Source organism: Dermacentor albipictus, chromosome 1 (assembly GCF_038994185.2).
Source record: "Dermacentor albipictus isolate Rhodes 1998 colony chromosome 1, USDA_Dalb.pri_finalv2, whole genome shotgun sequence".
Lineage (NCBI taxonomy): Eukaryota > Metazoa > Arthropoda > Arachnida > Ixodida > Ixodidae > Dermacentor > Dermacentor albipictus.
Window position 1 is genome coordinate 333,345,884 of NC_091821.1, and position 21,934 is coordinate 333,367,817.

General features: G+C 47.7%; 1 protein-coding gene across 1 annotated transcript in view; it reads right to left on the minus strand.

The window, feature by feature from the left end:
- Positions 1–5,805: 5,805 nt before the first annotated feature.
- LOC135910131 (uncharacterized) overlaps positions 5,806–21,934 on the minus strand; it is a 36,588-nt gene continuing 20,459 nt past the window's right edge. Inside the window, exons 2-6 of the mRNA XM_065442175.1 lie at positions 20,248–20,297; positions 16,673–19,392; positions 15,265–15,511; positions 12,249–12,443; positions 5,806–8,421 (exon numbers count right to left, since the gene is read on the minus strand). Coding sequence (XP_065298247.1) covers positions 8,174–8,421; positions 12,249–12,443; positions 15,265–15,511; positions 16,673–19,392; positions 20,248–20,278 — 3,441 coding nt within the window. The 5' untranslated portion in view covers positions 20,279–20,297 and the 3' untranslated portion in view covers positions 5,806–8,173. The remainder of the gene's footprint in view (positions 8,422–12,248; positions 12,444–15,264; positions 15,512–16,672; positions 19,393–20,247; positions 20,298–21,934) is intronic.

Here is a 21,934-nt window from a genome sequence, read left to right on the forward strand (position 1 = left end):
CGCATTAGTTCCATTTACGCGCAAACCCATGGCAAACTACAGCGCAATGATAAATGGCCAAATAATACGACGGGTCCGATCGTACAAGTTTCTAGGTGTCATAATCGACAGGGACTTGTCATGGAGCCCTCACGTATCGTACGTGGGAAAAAAAAATAACGGTTGACAGGCATCTGCCACCTGTTCAAGTTTTTCGCTGGCAAGACCTGGGGAATGTCGACAAGTGCCATGTTACAACTGTGCAGGGTGCTTTTTTTAGGATTTCTGCGATACAGCTTGCCAGCAATAACCAACACAGGCAAAAGGAATCTACGCACAATACGAAGTCTTCAGGCTCAAGTGCTCTGGATCTGTCTAGGCCTGCCTCAGAGTGCTTCAACAGTGGCTACGATAGCAATCGCTATAGACTACCTTGTCAAGATCCACATTGAAATTGAAGTGTTCAGGACCCATATAAGGCATCTAGCCAGGACTCCTCGTCACCATTTAGCCTCTCTACCAGTGGACAGACCATACACATCTTCCAGCCAAACGATAACCGCATATGATGAATCATTGCCAGCTTGTTTCACTCCGGCTGCGAGACCTTCGATTCCTCCATGGTGTCAGCCAAAAATCAACCTCACAATACCTGGCATATCGAAAAAAGCTGATCTATCATCACCAGCCCTTAAACAGCTCACGCTACTATATTTGTAGGATAACTACCGTAACTCCACGCATATTTACACTGATGGATCTGTCCTTCCAAGCAGGCGGCAATCGTCATACCAGCGAAAGCTACAACAATCAAATTTAAGACGACCCACGCGACAACATCGATGGCAGCAGAGCTCGCAGCGCTCTTTACTGCCCTTCATCACTTTGGTGATGAACCGCCACACAAGTGGACGGTATTTAGCGATCCGAAGGCGGCACTGCCGTCTCTACTTTCACCTTTACGACGCGGACCGCACGAACAACTAATATTTCATATTACAGAGAAGTTGCACCATATAAGTGATGCAGGCCGTGAAATAACCTTCCAGTGGCTTCCAAGTCACTGCGGTATTATCGGCAATGAACGGGCGGATCAAGCTGCCCGCTCAGCCCATACTGAGGAGCAGCACGTCCCAATTCCTCCTTCTAGAACTGACGCAGCACTGAAGCTCCGCCTACTTGCTCGGCAGTGCACCGCGTCGCAATGGAATGAGCCACATTTAAGAAATACGCGACTGTACTCACTTGATCCCACATTAGTTCTTCGAGCGCCATCACAGCTTCGCCGTAGAGACGCCACGCTTTTATATCAACTGTAGTTGGGCGTTGTCTTTACCAAAGCATATATGCATTACCCATAGGGATGACCGACACCGCAACCTGGGACCACTGCGGCCACGAAGAATCAATTGACCATATTTTGTGCGCCTGCCCGCAGTACAGTCCACAGAGGGAATGCCTCCGCCACGAACTTGACCAGCTGGACGACGAACCGCTTCTGAAAAAAGAATTTTACGCCATCAAAAGGACCTACCGTCAAAGAATAAGGCCGTGCAAGCGCTATTGCGCTTTTTGCAATCTACCGGCCTTTGTGAACATCTTTAACCAGAACGCCTCTCGTGTGTGTCTCCGTGTGTGCGTGTGCTTTTTAACGTTTTCCTCTATGTCCTCTTTCTAACCCCTATCTGCTATCCCCAGTGTAGGGTGGCAAACCGGAGACTGATATCTGGTTAATATCCCTGCCTTCCCCCTCCTCTCTCGCTCTCTCTCTTTTGTCAATGAATACAATAAAATACTATCATACGAGCATACGAGTCCGCTGAGCCCGCTGAGCTCAGCGGGCCTGCGTAGGCGCCACTGCGCATGCTCGGTACGCTGGGACGGCCAGCGTTTTTACAGAGTTCGTCGCTCTCTCGCTGATATCATCTCCCTAGCGGAGCGAGCGCAGCGGACCACACAAATGTACACCCTTTGGGTCGTATCTTGCCACACAACATTAATCATTATCTGTATTGCTTGCGTTTCCTTTCTTGTTGTTGTTAAAACATTTATTAAAATAACCATAAAACGTTTCCGCCCCCAGGAAGTGGATCCATCAGGGCGGGAGGAGGGACCAAGAGGGAGGTCAGTTCAGGTATTATCCGCCATTTTTGAGTCTTGTAGAAATCGGAGTAATGACTGGAATATGAGGCGCCGGCTCTCGGAGGGACCAGTGGGAAGGCTCCAGGCGTCCAAATCCTGAGGCCTCAGAGTAGGCGGAAGTGTGGCTATCGCTCTTCTACGGTGCTCGACAAGAGCCGAGCAGCTCCAGAGTATATGTTGCTGATCCAGCAGCTGATTACCTGCACAGGAATGGCAAGTGGCTGATTGCCAGGTCTGGAGGCGCATCCTGGCGTGGCGCGCTGGTGTCACTGCTGTCTCCGTGACGATGCATCGCAGGCGTGTGGCTATCAGCAAGGGCAAACTTCCTCGGCAGATGCGTAGGATTTTCTGGGAGGATGTTCCGGAGCGCCGCCCTTCGAGCCCCCTTCGCCTCTGCGAGGACTGTGTCCGGGTCGAAGCGGTATGAGTCACGAGGCACTTTCTTGAAAACGTTGCGCTCGCTACTTTCCTGTCGTGAATGCTCTGTCGTGCTGATAACGCGCGTGCCGTTCGTGACTAGGAGTACCGGGCTCGCAGTGTTAAAGAAAGGAAATGCGGGCAAAGACAGATGACGATTATCGTTGTGTGGTAAGATACTACCCAAAAGGCGTAATTTTGCTTAAGAGTGCAGCGTTCTTGCGCAGCGAATGGCGACCATGCGCACGAACAGCAGTGGCACCTCGTCGCCGACGTCTTCAGACGACGCGCTGGCTACAGCCGGCAGGCGAAAAAGACTCGGAGGTGTTTCAGCGCTGAAGAGGACCTTTGTATCCTGCGTGAGGCTTCAGCAACGAGGCCGTTTGGCGACGATTTGAAGTGGATGACGGCGATCGAAAACCTGAAGCGAGCGCGGCGGCGTCTGAAGACGACGCCGACGAGATGTCGCATGTCACTGCTGTTTGTGCGCATGGTTACCATTTGCTTCGCGCAAGCGCTGGTCGCTCGCCCCGCAGGGGAAAGGATATCAGCGAGCGAGCGACGCACTCCGTAAAAACGCTGGCCGCCCCAGTGTGCACCGCACATGCGCAGTGGCGTCTACGCTGTCCCACTGGGCACACTGGCCACACGAAGCATATGTAGTGCGTGCTGAGCCGGGCGATGGAGACAACACCGGATGACACACCATAGAAATACCGTCCGTGAACCTTAGCGGTGTCGCGCCCTGTCGCAGCCTGGAAGTTTAGCATCGTGGGCGGATGGATTTCGTAGATAAAGTTAATCAGTTCAGTAGTGCCATAGTGATACCTGAAATATGAAAGACATATTAAAGTGGAAATCCCCGAATCAAATTATTATCAGTATTCAAGAAGATGTTGGAACCGGTAAGGACCGGCTTCTCATCTTGTTTTAATTCATAGATGTGCCCCAAAAGATGCAAAAGTTTAAGAAATGGATAAAAAATCGGCAGAACCCACTACGAAAACAGTCGACGGCAATGTGTTAATGGCTGCTAAGCAAGAGGTTGCGAGATCGAATCCCGGCCACGGCGGCCGCATTTCTATAGCGGCGAAATGCAAAAGCACCTGTGTACTTAGATTTAGGTGCACGTCAAAGAACCCCAGGGGTTCCAAATTATTTCGTAGTCCCCCACTACGGCGTGCCTCATAATGAGATCGTGGTTTTGGCACGTAAAACCCCATTATTTAATTTAGTTTTAATTTTTGTAGCCTGCTAGCATTGAATCAATATAGCGACAAAGCGTATTTTCACCGTCGAAACGAGTTAGTATGCATGGAACCTGTGCTGTAGCGGGTATCTTTTTTCACGCTTCCCTAAGAACACTCGGCGTCATCTAGCGCCATCGCTGCTAAGCCTGGCGTGGCATTCAAAATGCATAGTGCGCCAGTGCGTGCGCGCGCTGAGAGCCGCGTCATGCGGCAACCGGGCTCCTCTCTCGCGCTTCTTTCTGAACACGCTGTGCCATCTAGTGGCGCTACCGAGAAGTTCGTGCGTGCCCTTCGAGAGGAGAAGTGGGGCGAGCCGGTGCCCGCGAACGCTGATGATTGTTCCCTCGCTTGCCGCACACTCAGTGGAACATACTCAGTGAACCAAGTTGTCCAGAGGCTCATTGAAGGGTGCCACACACCCAGTGCGTCCATGGTGCAGCTCGCTAAAGCGCTGGCGTGAAGGGCGTTCATTGAGAACGGCAAATACCCAATACATTTTTGGTGAAGCCTGCTAATTAATGTGTCAGGTTGCTGTCCTTGAGAAACTCTGTTGACGTGGGCTCCATTCCGCGCAGGATCTGAGAAATTCAGGCGGTCTTTTTCGTCATTGTAGAGCAGCACATTGCCAGTGGCGCACACCTAGTTACACAAATTGGCGTCAAAGGCATTCATTGAAGAGTGGCACACACCTACTGCCGCATACCCAGTGACCAAACTTGGCATCAACGAGGTTGATTGAAGACCAGCACAGGCCGAGTGGCACATTCCCAGTGCTCCAAATCGGCGTCAAAGAGTTTCTTCAAACAGCGGTGCCTACCCAGTCCCGCATCTGCAGTGCCCCATGTCGGCATGAAAGAGGTTCGTTGAATAGCGGCACACATGTACGCATTGGCACATTCTCAGTGACTCAAGTTGGTACGATGATTGATTTCGAACCCAGTTGCTTCAGCACAGCAGCCCGATGCGCTAAGCGATCGACCACAGTCTACCCGCTGACCCAGGTAGGCAGGAAAACGGCTAGATACAAACCTAGATAGATAGATAGATAGATAGATAGATAGATAGATAGATAGATAGATAGATAGATAGATAGATAGATAGATAGATAGATAGCCGCGAGGAACGTTTTTTATATATGGCGACAGCAGTTTATTGGTTGAAACGAATGCTTCCCGCCGTTCCGTAAGGTTCTGTCGAAGTGGAATGAGTTCGCGTCCCGCACGCCGTGTACGAGGGAAAGCGTGCGAGGGTAAGCCGAGAAGGATGGCGGCTTGATGGGCGTCATCTTCCCGCACGTCCAATATTGGAGGTCACGTGATCAAGCGTGCGCAAAGAGCGGGTGAATGGAGGTGAGCGCGCGGTAACGTGGTCGAACGCGTGCTACGGGAGAATGGGGTGAGCGGGTTAGCAAGTGAGCGTGCGTCTTCTCTCCTTGCGCGGCCGTGGCTGCACGTGGAGCGGCTGAACGTATACGTAGCCCACGCGCCCTATCTTGGAGGTAATCTGCGGCGGACACAAATATGACAGGCGAACCGAGATGGCTGGTGTCCTTGTGTGCGCTGTCTTCCCTGACGCCTATAGTGCTGGAGGTCGTGGAATCTCAAGTTTCGGAGACGCGTTGAAGCGAGATGCAGCATGAAGCACATTGGTGAAAAGACCTGTGCTACAAATAATTAGCTAACGTTTCCTTACGAATCATTACTGCATTTATTCGGTGCATGCAGGACAGCAATAACGGAGACGTCCGCTATAGACGCATGCTGTTGGTTTACTTAGGCGGAATAGTGACGAATTGAAAATGGTATCTTTGAATAACGGTGGTAAGAATGCTATATTGGGCAACGATGATAGGTAATAATTCGCTTTGTACTAAATGTTATACCATGTCGACGAGCTTTAACAAACTTCTTTGTATGACATCTACTGGATTCAATAGAACATGTACTGTGAAAATGCATGGGATTTCGGGATCGGCCAACTGGCTGCTTGTATGTGCACATATAGCAGACACAGCCTGTGTGAAAAACATCAGGGTTTTTATTTCGATTAGCATTCTTTGGAACCTTCAGGCGCTTTTGAACCTGCCATTATCTGTCTGCCTAACAAAAAATGTGGACCGATGCCAAGTCTAGTACAGTTTGAGCATATGTTCCAAACCCCTTTCACTGCGCTTTTCAATTAAAAAATGACTCCTTTAATGTTGGCGTGATAGAGGTTAGATACACACTGACAGGCACAGTGGCGTAGCCAGGATTTTTTTCGGGGTTAGGGGGCGATGCACTTGAGCGAGGAAGGGGAACGTAGAAGGGAGGCTGTGCAGGCGGCCACCCTTAACACATAAATATTCAAGAGGTAGGGGAGGGGGGGGGGCATGTTCCCGGTGTGCCTCCCCTCCCTTTGGCTACGCCCCTGGTGTCTTAGTGCTTGTATTTTACTTTTTCTTGGGTAGTCTCAACGTATTATCGACAAACGTAGGAAACATTAGGGCTGCAGTGTTCACTCACAATCTCCACAATCTTCGGCACTGCTTATTCAGCATGTCGAGCAACATCCGGTTCCGAGACTTAAAGCCAGCGTACCAACACACACATACACCATCACCGTGGCTTCCTAGATCGCGCGTATGACTGCCCCCCCCCCCCTCCCTCCCTCACAACACATACACACGCGCGCACGCGGCGCCCACGCGCCCACACACGCACACAAGCACGCAGGCTGTTGTACAGACGTTGGCGTAAGAACGGCCGACCAATGGTAAACAGCGCATACGAACGAAAAGCTTTGTGAACTTGGCCCCAAATTATTAATTTTCCCCGGCACGACATCGTTGGATAGACTCATCCCACTCTATTCATCGAGCAGTCAAAACAAGCATGCGTCTTTCCGCACGCAGAGGTGACCCAAGTTGTGAAATCATGGCAAAAGAGACTAGTCGGTATCGATCGTATCTTTAACGTAATAAACTTGTCAGGCCTCCTGTGCAGCTGGATGGGAGATTAGAGCACCGATAATAGGAGCCGTGTTCAATATCCGCAGCATTCGTGGCCCCGCTATGCAAAAACGCCTATGGGGGTTTTCTGAAGCGTGATGCTCTCTAGTGCTATGTGGTCACTTCGTAATTAGTAAAATTTCCATTGCACTCCTCACCGTACGCAAGGACGACGTGCATGCGTAGTCTGATTATTTAGTGTTTTGCATTGCTTGTATGAATTTCTTATGCAAAAGAATGTAACATGATTTTTTTTCCCGGTTATAATGCACTTCGCACGAATCCCTAAGAAAAACTTTTCTGACGTGTATTTGATTGTTTTTCAAAGCAATCTAAACGCAAGTTTTCATTTTTGCTTTGGCGCTATAAAAATCACATCAATTCAAGAATTAGTGGAAGTTTATTGCAGTCTTGCCTCAATCACCTTTATTCTCTAATAAATTTATAGTTCGCAATTATAGTTCGCGCTCCAGCAGGATCACTCACGTTGGCTTACAACGTTGTATGAGCGACTATGTTTTTAATCGATTGAGCAGAAGGATTGAGGTTCAGTTCTCGGCAGCGGTGATGGCATTTCATTGACGAACGCTTCATTGTGTATCCGTGCAAAGTGTGAACTCCTATCCTCCTTCTCATCTAGCTGTCACTGTCAGTTCCCTTACTCCTTCCCCAGTGCAGGGTAGGCAACCGGACTCAGCTTGCTTCATTGCCCGACTTTTTTTCTCCCAGGAGGGCCTAATAGGGTAGAGTCCTCAGACGGTCGAAACCAGTGCTAAGTTGTTCGTTGAGGCTCCCCCCCCCCCCTTCTTTTTCTTTAAGTATATCGCATTTGTCACCATGAGAGCAAAGATAACCTAATACGTCGCGTCAGATGTTTCTAGTTGCCTTAACGTGTGCTGGGCTGAGTGCGGGACTTTCGAGCGCACCGAGGTAGAGCCACCGCAGGGTGGTGGGGTCGATTTTAGGCCGTGTATACAGTTCGTAGTTATCGCGATTTTGGAGCTTGAACTCCGGATCGTAACTCTGACAGGGCAAGATGCTACGCCTCATCGGTATGCCGCCGACATCACTCGTCGAACAGACTAGGGTACAGCAAAAGAGACCCCAGGAAGAAGATAGGACACGGCGCTTTCGGTTATTTGTCACACTGGGCTAATTAGTTAAATGGACAAAGGTATATTGGCGTTTCGACACCTGTAAGTATTGATATAGCAGGAGATGAAAATTACAAAACGGCTTAACCATTTAATATGAACACGTATGAACGACCCAATACTAACGCGCACTGCTACATAGCAAACGAGACTTTGTATGGTCCGAAAAGGCCAAAGGAATTGCTCAGAGTTTGCCAAGTTGCGCCAGTACACACGCAACGCTAGCGCTCAGGCCGGAATGCTCAGCGAGCGACCACGGGCTTGTCTTCGCAGCTGAGTGTTGGCATGCGCATGGGAAGGAACTGGGGACCCGTGCCGTTGGCACTGGGTGAGCGGAAGCCCATGTGGCCACAGCCACGCGGGCCGCACCCGCTGCACGTGTCAGCGGTGCTCCAGAATTCGCACGAGGTAGACCGGTAGCCGCACCCGTCGCGTACGGATTTCACGAACAGCTCGGCGCTCTGGGCACGGTCGCAGTCTCTCCGGAAATCTGCGAGGAGGAGGAAGGGGGGAGAGAGAGATGCACGATGGGCAAAATAGGCCATCTTACGTAATTGATCGCTCGAGTTGTAGGCCGCGTGAACGTTCGACTTGATATGACTGTGTGAGCGACTAACAGAATATATGAACTATTTCATTATTCCATTAGCGAGCCGACTGCTATTCTCTTACGCTTCATTGATTGGTCGCGTGTCCGCCGCATGTCTTGTTGGACGAGTGAACGACAGATGACCCTGCATTGTTGGTTAGAATATTACGTCGGTTTTCGCACTTGTCTCTTTCACGGGTGACTGAGTAAACGGCAGTCCATATGTGCCGTGCCGCCGCTGTACGTACACTATGCAAGCCGCTGAAAGATAGCTGTCTTTCTTTTCTATAACACTGTGGTCCCACACGTGCCTCCAAGCCCATCTCTTGTCTCTACCTCTACGTCCGTATGTATAGACAACGCCGCTGTACGTACACTATGCAAGCCGCTGAAAGATAGCTGTCTTTCTTTTCTATAACACTGTGGTCCCACACGTGCCTCCAAGCCCATCTCTTGTCCCTACCTCTACGTCCGTATGTATAGACAACAAGAGTTCGTATCCCGAGTGAATGTTTTCCATCTATCGATTTGTTATAACGTGTAGGACAGACGGAACTGACACCCGCCGAGCGTTGGACTCAGTCGATCGAGGCGTGTTCCACAAAAGTAAACCAAACGTTCTTTCATGCTTATCTGACGCGTTCTTGCTTCTTCCACAGATCGTAAAAGTAGATTGATTTAATTCGGTACAGTGAAAAACGGGGAGGTTTGAACACGGCTCAAGGCGTTCGAGTGAGCTGAAAGCACGAGTAGTGGAAACAAAAGGCTGTCAGAACGATCACTGACTCGACACCATTTTTTCATTCAGTATTTTTGCTGACACACGTTTGCCAGACGCCGAAAGAGCGAACAGCTTGGTGCCAGTGCAAGTATCGCGTTCTTGTGTCCTCAACCAACGTCATCTTGTCTGATCCTTTAGAACCCTGTCAAATGATTGATTGAGCTGCTGACAGCCTTGCTCAATGAAACTTTTATGCTCTCCCTCCATAGGGTAAAAGGGAAACCTGGCGCTGCAATTATTCAGCCCCCTTCGGAATGCGTGTATTCTGCTACGCTTTGACACGGATTCGTTGACAAAGCGCGTTGCAGTTGCTTCTTGTGGTTCAGTTGTGCTAAGTGCCGGCCTCACAACCTTTCATTAGAGAAATGAGATGTTCAACGATCATTATTATTCTACTTCATCGAGTAATTTCCACCTCATAACTAAATCACGATACGTCTGAGTGTGCGCGCCACTAAATATAGATGGGAGGTAAGTAACACTCAATATATAGATATTTATTTGTTACATTCAAAACAATAAATTTAGTTTGTGATGCTCTGTAAACTATTCGATTGTACAAATTAGAGGCTGGATGATAGTAAAGGGTGCCGCGCAAATATCTTGCTACGAAGAATAGGCGCTTCAAAAACGTTAATGTGAAAATCCACAGGGTCGTTCAAAGCCAGAAGAATGAAGCGTAAGCCAGTCCCTATAGTGCCCATTCTCATCATGGATCAATCAAAGAGACTTTAAGGGAGCTTGACGTCGGCCAGCTGGCCTAGACAAGGCAACATCCTCTGACGCCGCCCCGCAAGCTCTCCTGAGCCCATCTGCGCCTTGGCTCTTGGGAAATATGCCTTGCACGCGAAGGTCGAAACATTTAAGGCATGGTTTGGTTTGTGGTAGCATTTAGTGACGCCTGCTTCGTACTCAGCTCGTGTCACACTCTCCGCATGCTACCCACTCGGCTCTCGCCGTTGATATCTGTGCGGGGCTAGAAATTATGGCTTGCGTATCACATGCATGAAGGCCTATTTCAATTAGAATTTCTTTTTATGATTTTTATATATTTTTGGACTCTCCCGTCGAGAAACAACCTTACTGTGCCGATGTGGTTGGGCGTCGCGTTTACAAATTCTTATTCATTCCTGACAGGAATGGCCCAACAGTGTGGCGTGAAATTTGTTAGGGAGCGATGAGACTCTAGAGCACCTTTTGTGTCACTGCCCATCCATTAACGCTCAACGACGTACGTTACAAGCGAAACTCAAAATGGTAAATAATAGAGCGCTCGCAGAAGAAAAGATCCTTGGACCATATCCTATGCATTTTTGCATGCAAAAGGCCACAAAAGACCTTCTGCGCTTCTTGAAGGACACTGGATTGTATGAACGCTTGTGATAGTGGAGATTCCTCTGCGACTGATTGTGAATGACTGACCATTATTTTTCTTTTCTATCCTTATCTGTTCTTCCCTTTTCCCCTCCCTAAGTGTAGAGCAGCCAACCGGGCACGTCCTTGGTTAACTTCCCTACCTTTCCCTCTTCGTTTCTCTCTCTTTTTGTATCTTTTATGACTAGACTTCAGACTTGTCTCGTTTGATTTACTCTTTCTCTTTTTCCTTCCTCTGTTATTTTCACATTGGATTATCAACCATGCTGGTGGCGATGATGACGACGATGATGATACTGGTTAATGGCTTCCCCTTTGAATCAGGATGGTGACAAATGATAGCCTAGCCTCTGGGAGCTACGTACGATTCTCTATAAATCATCTGAATTATTCGCTAGTAGCATTATATCGTCCATAAATCAGATAAATCAGATAAATCTGATAAATCATCTGAATTATTCGCTAGTATCATTATATCGTCCATTGCATTAGTCCAGGAACCCTCTGTTGTACAAGCTGCCCTTTACGGGTGTGAGATAAATTAAATTGAATTTGCTATCTTTCAGTCGTCTTTCTATTCCGTTAACGCAATATGGCGTGAACTTAGGCGAATTGGCAACTCATACTAAACGTGTCAAACGTAATGTAAAGCGCGAACAGCAGTGAAGACAGGGAATCCTTGCTTCTGTTTTGGGTGAACTTATATGATTATTGTGCATCCTCGGCCTTCCCAGGCTTTTTGTACTCAGTTGTCGCTATATATTTTCAGGAGTCTACGAAGTCGGCATTTATACCCTCGTGCTTGAGAATATCGCAGAGCAAATACCTGTCGACGTTGTCGTACGCTACCTCGTACGCATCTAGGAACCCTATCCACAAATACCTGCTCTGAGTCATTAAAATTTCTGTGCACTGAGTGAGTACAACAACATTGTCCCCTAAGTGTCAGCCTGGCCTGAATCCTTTCTGCGGTTCCTTAATATTTTGTATTACTCCATTCATTTCGACAGCTCAATGGTTATGGCCTGCAGTGCCATTCTATATACCGGAGGTTACTGTAACTCCTCAATACGAACTTATCTCCGTTATCCTATCTTATATTCATTTCCTGTTAGATTGGATTATTCCTGATTTTCCACTACTCGTTTGAAATTTCTATTGTTTTAGACGCTTACTGGGCAGCACTAGTCAGCTGTGATTTGCTCTTCGGACCCAGCTTGCATCAGCTGTACTGATATTTCATACGTTCCTGCTGCTGTACTATTTCGGACATTTCTTTCTGAATTTTTATAGTTCGCTACGTTAAATGTTTGATACTCCGGGTCCTTTGTTGATGTACTTGCCTGAGCTGGGAGTACCTTTCTTATTTTCTGCCGAATTTATCGCTAATAACCCTCCTCAGGTACAACAGTGCGTCATTCCTTTCTAAGCTGTTGCCGTTTCTATCCCGTGTGAGGGTATGTGCATCTTTTGTGGTCTTTCCTATATTGACCTCATATGGTTCCATAATTTTTCCGAGCGCAGGCGCTGTAGCGCCCCTCACTCGCCATCTTATCGCGCGCACATCGCTCACCCTTCCTAGACAAGATGCAGCTCTTCGGTGAGAAGACGCCGGAGGTGTAGTAGTCCACGTGGCCGGTCGCCGCTATCTGTCCTCGAAGGCCGCCAACGAAGTCCGCACTGGTGTGAATGAGATCCACGTACTCGGCCGCTGCCGCGTTCAACGTCTCTCCAAATTCTTCGAAGAGTGGAGCCGACACGTCCAAGCCTGCGCGCACCAGACCGCGTGATGCGCTCATCGGTGCAGTTTTAACGCGCGCTAGTTCTGATGACATCGTCGACCCTCCGTGTCTGCAGTCTCTATAGGGGCTACAAGTATGACATTCAAGCTGAGCATAACTTACTCGTATTATGAAGGACACAACTGCCGCTAGAGGAGATCTCTTTCGGTTCATGCAGTTGCGGCTCAGTTCGACACCGGGCTGTGAGGTATGCAAAGAAGTTGGAGAGTGCCACGTCCGTACTGTAGCGCTAGTAAGGGGGCTGTTGCAGTGCTTCGGGGACCGGGTAAAAGTGACATTGTTTTGACATGGAATATGTTAGTTAAGAAGAATAGTTAAGACAATAAAGTTGACTTTTTTTCATGTGATATGGAATTGGTAGGACCGATAGACGCGCGCGTTTCACTCACCGGGGAGAGTAAAACGTGCCGATAAATAATTTTCGGATATAAAGATTTCAGAGCATCAGTCTCAGCCTACATTGAACAGCCCTCGTATTTAAATATGCGTTTTCTTTTTTTCAGGTCGCAAGACGTGGCGTCTAATTCACAAAGCTTTTCGTTTGTAAGAATTGTTTGTCGTTGATAAGCAGCTTTGTTTAGTTTGATATGTGCTAACATGATTGCTCAACTCATGTTGTTAAGAGCGCATGCTCCGCTTTGCGAATTTAGACAATGGAAAGAAATTCGCGAAGCTTTTCCGCAGCAAATGCCGCCCCGTTCGCTAATAACATGTCGGACATCGCGATTTCATGGGACCTGCTCTTAAGGACAATTATAGCGTATGTGAGTTTTCTGAATACCGAGTCTAGTGAAATTTTGGGTTACAGCGCTTGGCGCTGGGATTGCAGCCGAAATATGCGGCAGAATGGCTACGTGTAGCTCAGCAATTCAACTTATAACAGCGGCGAATCGCTGTTTTTTGACGAGGAACAATATCAACCAAAATAAAGCTTGTGCTCATTCCCAGCAAAAAAGCTCTTCTAGCTCGTTTCTTACCTGTCTTCATTTTTTGGCAAGTTTTCTTTCAATGAAACACCGTGAAAACAAGCTATCCTAATAGACTCTTATAGTGTTCTTTTGAAAGGTATTTCTTGCTTCGTTCCTGCCCTGGAAGATTGCTTTCTTTTCTCATTTGAAGGAGAAGACTAATGCGAGCTCCGCCGACAAGTTCCCGCAGGACAAGAGCCTGAAACGGACACGTTACAGAATGCACGAGGTATTTAAGAGAACACTGTTTGAGATCACTATAGATGTTAACGTTTTATTTTATATGTATGGGCACTTAGCTTCGTTTTTATCAACCTCTGTATCAAGTATCTAGAACATTCATTCCAAGATAGCAGCTTCCATACTGACACAGCACATGAAAAGGCGTACCGTTCTAGTCACCCTGGACGTCGGTCACAGCGACTTGGCATCACCGCCATCCTAAATGTGATAGTGTCTTTGCTTTTTTGGACAGAAAGGAGCTTAGTGCTTATAATAGTGAACTCTTATTACTTGGTGTATTTAGGCTCTAGGGCTCTTTTGTGAAAAGTGACAGGAGGTCTGTGTGCTCACTTTTTCCTTGAATACAACTTCTTTTTCCAAGAAATATTGCTTGACGCGTAATCCTGTAGCAATGCATAAACATTCTGGCGAGTGACGTAGGCGTGTTTTCTCACTTTCTTAAAGAGCCCGAGTGACATTTCCTGAGGCCTATTGCTTTTTGTGCACTTGTGTTGCAATGCCAGTCATTATTACTACGGCATTGCTCTCAACAATTCTGTTTTACAGCGCATTCTGCCCTTGCACTTGCTTCTGGTATTCTGCTAAGCTGCTTCGTAGGAACATTTAGCCTGAAGCAATATTGACTCTTCAGTTGTTTTTTATTAGGACCTTGCCAGCTTATTACGAGGTTCACTAAAAAAATAAGAAAAATGAAATACATGAAGGGAAAGGAAAAATAGGCTTGCAGAAGTCTTCTCCCACGGTGTACTGTGGGAGAAAGAAAATTGATCGGCACCAACTACAAGGAATACCGGAGCCGCGTTAATGAGGAGGGGTTAGCCTTAAGCGAAAAATTTAATTAATGCTAGCCACAAGCGCACTTTGGTTTTGAAAATACTGGCACGTCGCTTGCCAAAATTGTGGAGTTTGCGACTTGCATAATATTTATTATTTTCCTCTACCGAATTGGAGACCCTCCTAGCTTGAATTTAACCCTCGTTTCGCGTCCACGAACACATGCTGTTAATTTTTTTTTGCCCACTTTCACGTTCCCACTGCAGAGTCGCCGCTTAAAGCCGAACTACATGCACGTGTGCCGGCGCGCCAAAGCTCGCGTCCACGTGCGTTGCGTTTGCCACGCCTCGCCAGTAATGACGGTTTGAACCTACAAGACGCGCGCCAGCGCGCACCCACTTGCCTCACTGTTTTCGCCTTGGTACAGACATCGTTTCGTGTTTTTGTGAGGTAGCCGAAGCACCGATATTTGTCAGGAGAATATACCTGGGTTCGCGCTGCGCTTCGGCGCGTACGATCTGTCCTCCACCATCTGCGCATGCGCGAGGCGCTTGGGCGCCATGGCTCTCACGCGCCGGCAAGCGTACGTGTAGTTTGGCCTTTAGGGCATTTCCTTTAATCGCCGCCACTGAAATGGGTCAGGACAGGTGGTAAGGGTTAGGTCTGTGGAACGCACTTTAGTGCGTTAACTATATGAATGTCTTAAACCAAAGCGGGATACGAGAGGAAAGTCAGTGGTTGGCGAACGAATCACTCTGTGCGGCTGCGAAGCTCTACGCGATTGGCGCCCGGCACAACTCGCCTGTGACGCGGCCGACCCTCTCGCACAGCTTGTGGATGACCGAGACGGCGGCGTATCGGGCCACGTGCGCTCCCAGTCCGAGCCCCACAAGGTGCACGTTGCTCAGCCGCAGGCCCCGCTCGTCTCTCAGCCGCCGCAGCAGGCACGCTAGCTTGCGTCCCACGGGTCGCGAGTTGGCCACGGCCGTCCAGTAGTTTCGAGACGCAGCTTGACGCCAGCCCACAACCAGAACGTGGTTGCAATTGCCCTGCACGCACGTGCGCGCCCTATGCGTTAACAAACAATGTTCTCTCCCCCTCCCCCCACCCCAAAAAAATAACGAAAAAAAGGCAGTAAGGGAAAACAGAAGCTACGCGCTTGATGCCGGAAGGGCACCTGTAAAGCGCATTGAGGCACCGTAGATTGGTTAGCATCTTAAGGACACTTTTTGGTAATGCGCGTGCAACCGTTAATTGTCCCGTAAATTTCTAGTGAATCACCGTGCTGCGCGTGAAGGAGTACGATGATTCAAATGTGCGTAAGTTCATGATACATTCCTACATGACTTCGCGTGAAACGCAAAAGATAAAATTTTCTTCGTTAGAGATGGAAACAACGCAGTACTGGCCATAATAAAACAATGAAACGAAAATAGCGCGTTCTGCAGTGATTTCCAGGAACGTAGGTTGGCACCGTCCCTCTTCACATCGATTCCGACGTTCCCGCACACAAGCGTACGCTAAAGAGCCATCCTTTTATAAATTAAATTTACTAAGTAATTCATGTGAACATCCTTTCCTGGCACAGCCCGCAGTGGTAAGTGCCATGAAGGTAGAAGAAGGAGGAGGAGAAGAAGAACCCATCCCAAATTACAGCAGAGTTACACGCTTACGTTGAATGTCAATCTTAAGTTATGTCACGCGGAAACCCAAGCAAAAAAAGAAAAAGAAAGAAAGCGTAGAGATCGCGGTGTTCGGCGCGAATACCTTCCGCACAAGGAGGCGTTTCTGGTTCTTTAAACATGCGAGTTGTAGCGCAAGTTACGTACATGCGAGTTGTACCGAAACAACGGAAAGGACAGAGATAGCCAGAGTGGGTGTCGAAGTTTATGAATAATCTTCTCAAAGGGTACTTTTTCAAATATCAATCAAACCTTAATGGATGAAGGTGTTTTCTTAAAGAGCATATATATATATATATATATATATATATATATATATATATATATATATATATATATATATATATATATATATATATATATATATATATATATATATATATATATATATATATATATATATATATATATATATATATATACCTCGGGTGCATCCATTTTCGGGGGATGCGAGAGTTTCTCTGAGCGCGCCTGTCGCTTGACATAACTGGCGGCACTAAAATATTCTACGCTACTCACGGCACTCACCTCTTTCAAGAGAGCGTCCTTGAGTTGTTTCACCCAGCGCTCCGAGGCGCCTTGGTCAAAGTCGTGGAAGATTACTTGCAGTTTGCTGTCTGGGTAAAGGGAAACAGCTTGAAGAGATTTCGCGTCACTTTGCAGTGTAATCGGAGTTATGGAGCTGTTGCGAGAGTAAAAGAGGAAATTGACGGGGACTCCCCTCTTTGACTGGGGAAACAGACTTATGAGCACTCCGGCTTTTCTAAAGTAGTCGGAGTCGATGCTCCAGCGTGGAAGACTGCTCTGTATAATATAATTTCTAAGTGTAGTAACAGTATTGCGCAGTTCTTGAGGAGTCGTCGTCTCGTTTGGCAGTAGGGATCGCACATTATCTTCGAAATATTTCCATTGCGAGATGACGTGGCTGGCGTCAGCTTGATGCGTAAGGGGCGGGTGATTTTTGGGCAAAATCATCGTGCAGTTGCTCGAATGGCTACCTTCTGTTTCGTTCACCGGGTCAGAGTAAATATTGCTCCATGAAAATGTTGTTTCCTTGGGAAGTACATCTTTACTTTTTGCCGTAGTAGCTTGCGTTCCCCATACCTTTCTTGTGCTCTTGCTTGTCCTCGCAGCCCATGATAACCAAGTTGTGTTTGAATTGTCGCGTCCTTTCCTTCTTCCTGCACCATGAGCTTCGATTCGGGACCGTGTATGTACCAGTGTGTTATTTTCACCAGTAACATTCTTTCTTGTGACTTTGCCAAGATTGTTCTCCAGCTTAAGCTTTGTCGCACCTACACTTCGAAGTTTTATTGGAGGCATTGTAGTGAGTCCTGTCCTGTTTCCGCATTTAACCTTCTCTCTCTTGACTTGTTTGGTACGGTTCGCCATCATAAGCCTTTTAGCGCCGTCATCTTGAATTTTAATTGGAGGCATTGTAGTTAGCACTGTCCTGTTAACGCTTATGACTTTCTTTCTCCTCAATTTTCGGGTACCGTTTGTCATCACAAGCTTTGTAGTGCGTACATCTTGAATTATTTTCGGTGCAATTGTAGTTAATACCGCCCTGCTTGCGTCTGTGCCATTCGTCCTGCTGACCTTTAGAGTATCGTTCGTGGACTTCACATTTGCCATGCCTCTGCGACTGTTTCTTCTTTTTCCAGACCGAACTTGTACAGAAGAGCCTGAGATTAACTTGTTTGAGGTGTTCCGGTTTTCCATGTCCAGGTTCGGCTCCACAGACTGCCTGGTTAGTCTTGCTCCTGACGAACTAGTGGTGTTCGACCAGTCGTTGTAAAGTGTTTCGTTCGCAAGCCGATTGCGCAATGCAATCGAGTACTTGCGGCGCTTCATCTTGGCATCTGTCAGAGTAAGGTTGGCGAGTTCGTCGTCGATAACATCGCCATCTAGTGGAGTCTGTATGGTCGCGTTCAGTGTAGCATTGGCAAGTTCGTCCGTCTCGAAGGAATCGTCCACGATGGGGACCAACAGCCGTCCCTGTGACGAAGAGGCGTTCTTTTTTGGTGCGAGCTCGAAGCCCAAGTCCTCGATTTCCACTATCTGGTCACCCTCGGCTGTAGCGCTTGGCTTCTGGGGCACCAGAGGCGAAGTAATTATCGGTTGTTGCCCAATCAGGCTCACATTGTTTTCTTCGTCGCGTTCTTCATTCGAATATTCTTCTACAGGACTTAAGCTCGGGTCTGGCTCGTCGCCATCGTTCAAAAGCGTTTTTGATTCGGCCAGCTCTTGCTGCTTCTCGAGTTCGCGCAGCCTGAAGTCAAAGGCATTCTCTTGAACGAGTCGGCTCACATCTACCGCTTCCGTGGTGTCTTCATCTACAACTTTATCGTAAGGCATGAGCGGTTCTTGGGCAAACGCTTCCGTCATGTGCACAGATATCGGATCGTCCTTGACATCCGTTCCTTGTTGTGTGCCTGCGCCCTCGGACGCCTCTCGTGGCAGCAATGACGGTGTCTCATGCTTCGGAAGCGGCCCTTGCTGGGGCCTCGAACCCGGCTCAGACAAAATCTTCACGCCATGTTTTAATTCAATCGAGAATGGGGGCCACGTATCGGCGGGCTTGGCGGGCGTGGTGATGCGCCCCGCCGCTCCTCGACGCCTGTTGGGCGTCCGCGCACCTCGCCGTGCGCTCCACAGCACACCATTGTCGCCTGGTTGCCGCATGGGTCTTCTCGACGATGTGCTTGGAAGTGACCCCGGCTCGGGCTCATAACCAGGATCCCGCCTATGGTGGCGACGATCCGGGTCCGATGAAGGCCTCGGCATGTTCCTGCGACCTACGTCATATCGTTCCCTACTGTGAGGTCTGGGAGGTCGCTTCAAGCCGGGAATACGGCGCGTCTGAAGTCGAGAATCCTTGTCATCATTCGATGCAGTTGAATTCGTCGAGTCTGTTGCGCCTTCGCCAGGCAAATTTTTATCGAGGTCGTCTTGTTTTTTTCTTTCCTTGGCTCTTTTATTAACGTCCTTCATTCTGATATCGTAGTCTCCTCGTACTTTGTACACCTTTCTATACTCGTTGTTTATGGGAACAGGCTCAATGTACGGAGCTGAAACTGTCGTTGGCGGATGCTTGATCAAGTCCAGAGGGTCTGCAACTGTCGGCTGATATAGAGGCAAGTCCTCGAGTTGCTGCGGTTTTTCCTCGCCGACGGAAGGCCACTCTGGAATGCTTAAGGCTTGCTCCTCTTTCGCATGCAGAATCTTGTTCGAAGCCACCGAAGACACTGCAGCGAAAGAAGAAATCTGATGAAAAATTCCACAGAACCACCAAACAATCTTCCATGCTCACAAATGCATTCGAGGTTGCTAGCTGACACTGTTCTATAGATAACTATACCTCAAATATTCTTCGCGGTTTCTTCACCGCCCTGCAACTATAGGTTCGCATAATTGCGAGGCGGTTGTGCTTGTCCCGGCACTTTTGGCTTTTGTGTAGTAACAACACCCGAGGCAACGATCGCATACCGCGAGTTTCTATACCACGAGACAACACGATTTTAAGGCAACTCACGCAATGCTACCGCTGACAAATGAATCCTCGATAGAACAAATTAGATCAGACATCAAAGTAAGTCTATTTTGCTTAAAGTAGGAGAACACATTAGTATGGCAGAGGCAAATGTTTTTATCGCGAAAACGACGTAAGATAGAGATACAGAAAGAAACACCAACGCAGTGGACAGCGCTCTTCGTCCTGTGCTCACTGTCCGGTATGTTCAAGTTTTTCTTCTATATTTCTGTGTTTCGTCATTTTTTATGATAAATAACACAAGTATCAGGTAGCACAAATTGACTCGAACCAAAATTCAGTTCGATAGGACGCTTGGTTGTAAAGTGCTGCACACTGTGTTCTCTAGAAGAAGGCGAAATTGCATCTTTTGCTTGAAATACAGCATTAAATATCTGGTATTTTATTTATTTTTATTATTTCACGTATTGTTTGTGGGTGGCAGTACAACAGAAAATAATACCTGAACATATTTACTTTTAAAATCTAGATTATTGTCAACAGTGACGCTAGGCATGCTGAGGTGACGTTAAAAAAGAATAATACAAAGAAAGAAAGGACAGCAATTTACCGATGACACTGGCAACCAGAGCGAGAATCATTCCGAGAAGTGAGAAGAACCTGCGAAATTGCAAAAGAAAAGAAAAAAAAGAAAAAAAGGGAAACGAAAAAGAACTCTTCAAGGTTTCCATTCAAATCGAGCTCGTGAAGGCAATGACCTAACTGATGAGGCCTTCCTCAACATTGCGTTGCTTCTTCTGCGATGGACTTATTTATTTATTTCTCACTCGAGACCACTTTAAAATCGGTTGGAGGAGGCCAGGTGGCCAAACCACATGAAACAAAAAACATGTTATAGCATTATGGCTTATATCTTTGCAAGCATACTATCCACGTGCTTTACTGCTGTATTGTTAGGTAGAAGAAAGAAGCGTTTACTTGATCATGCATGTGTCGCCTGCTCAGATATCGCCGTTGTCGCACCACGGATTACGGAATCGGGGCTAAGTTTAGCCTATAGCCCGGCGTTCAGAGAGGCATAGCTGGGCAGTACGTTTGTCGATCCGAGCCGGAGCAGTCGCTTTCGAATGAGCTCACTCAGCCATTGTAGACATAACCCATGCAACTAAAGCCGGTGCTCATCAGGAGTTATAAGGCCTATAAGTGTGCAATTTGTGGCAGGAATTCCATGCTTGCTCGGCTACAGCGTCCCTGCGTTCGTCAAGAAATGACGTAAAGAGACTCGGGCAGTGACACAGAGGGATGCAAATTCGCACCCACCACCTTTGAATAGGGATCAAGCACGATTACGAGATTACACCGTAGGACCTCTGCTAGATGTATCATGAGGTAAGCATATACGCTTTTTAATGCGGAACAGGTGTCGTCCACTTTACTTTGGGTGTCATTGCGCAGAGGAAAGAAGCCCTTACTCTTTCATGCATGTGTTGCTGGCGCAGACGTTGTCGCGCCAAGCATGGCACAATCGGAGCTAAATCTAGCTTCGCACGCGGCGTTCAGAGAGGCGTAGCTTGGCAGTAAATTTGTCGATCTGAGCAGGAATGGTCGCGTTTGAGAGAGCTCACTATACCGTTGTAGGCATAATTTATTAAAGTCATTCTGGTGCTCATCAGGAGTTATAACGCCCAAAAGTGTGCAATTTGTTGCAGGAATTTCATGCTTTCTCGGCTATGGCCTCCAGTTCGACACACGTACGTGCCAGATATAAGCATTCAAAGATACTTGACTGCTTCACACGCTTCCCGGCAACTGCAGCTTATGTAACCCTAATGCTTACCGAGAAACGCTGGCGGCAAACGCTATACACGAAGGCGAGCTTTCTGGTAGAAACGCGGCCTCTTGCGTGGCCTAATCTTCTTTTATTGTTTCGTATTTTAAATATTTCAGTCTGAGAGAGAGAGACAGAGAGAGAGGAATATAAGGAAGGCAGGGATGTTAACCAGTCAAGAGACTGGTTGGCTACCCTACGCTGGGGGAAGGAAGACGGAAACGAGAGAAGGGAAAGAGAGGGAGTATAGAGACGTGCACAGGCAGTGATTGAGTCAAAGCCTCTCGTGCTAACCAGACGTTCTCAGAAAGTACAAAAGTGCTATCACTGACTTCTGAGCCGATGATCGGTGGGGACGGTGCTCTAGTACTGCCCGTTCACTCAGAGGACGATCATCTAGTTTTCTCAATGTGTTGGACAAAAATGGTCTTTGCGCTTGAAATTGAGGACAGTTACACAATAAGTGGTC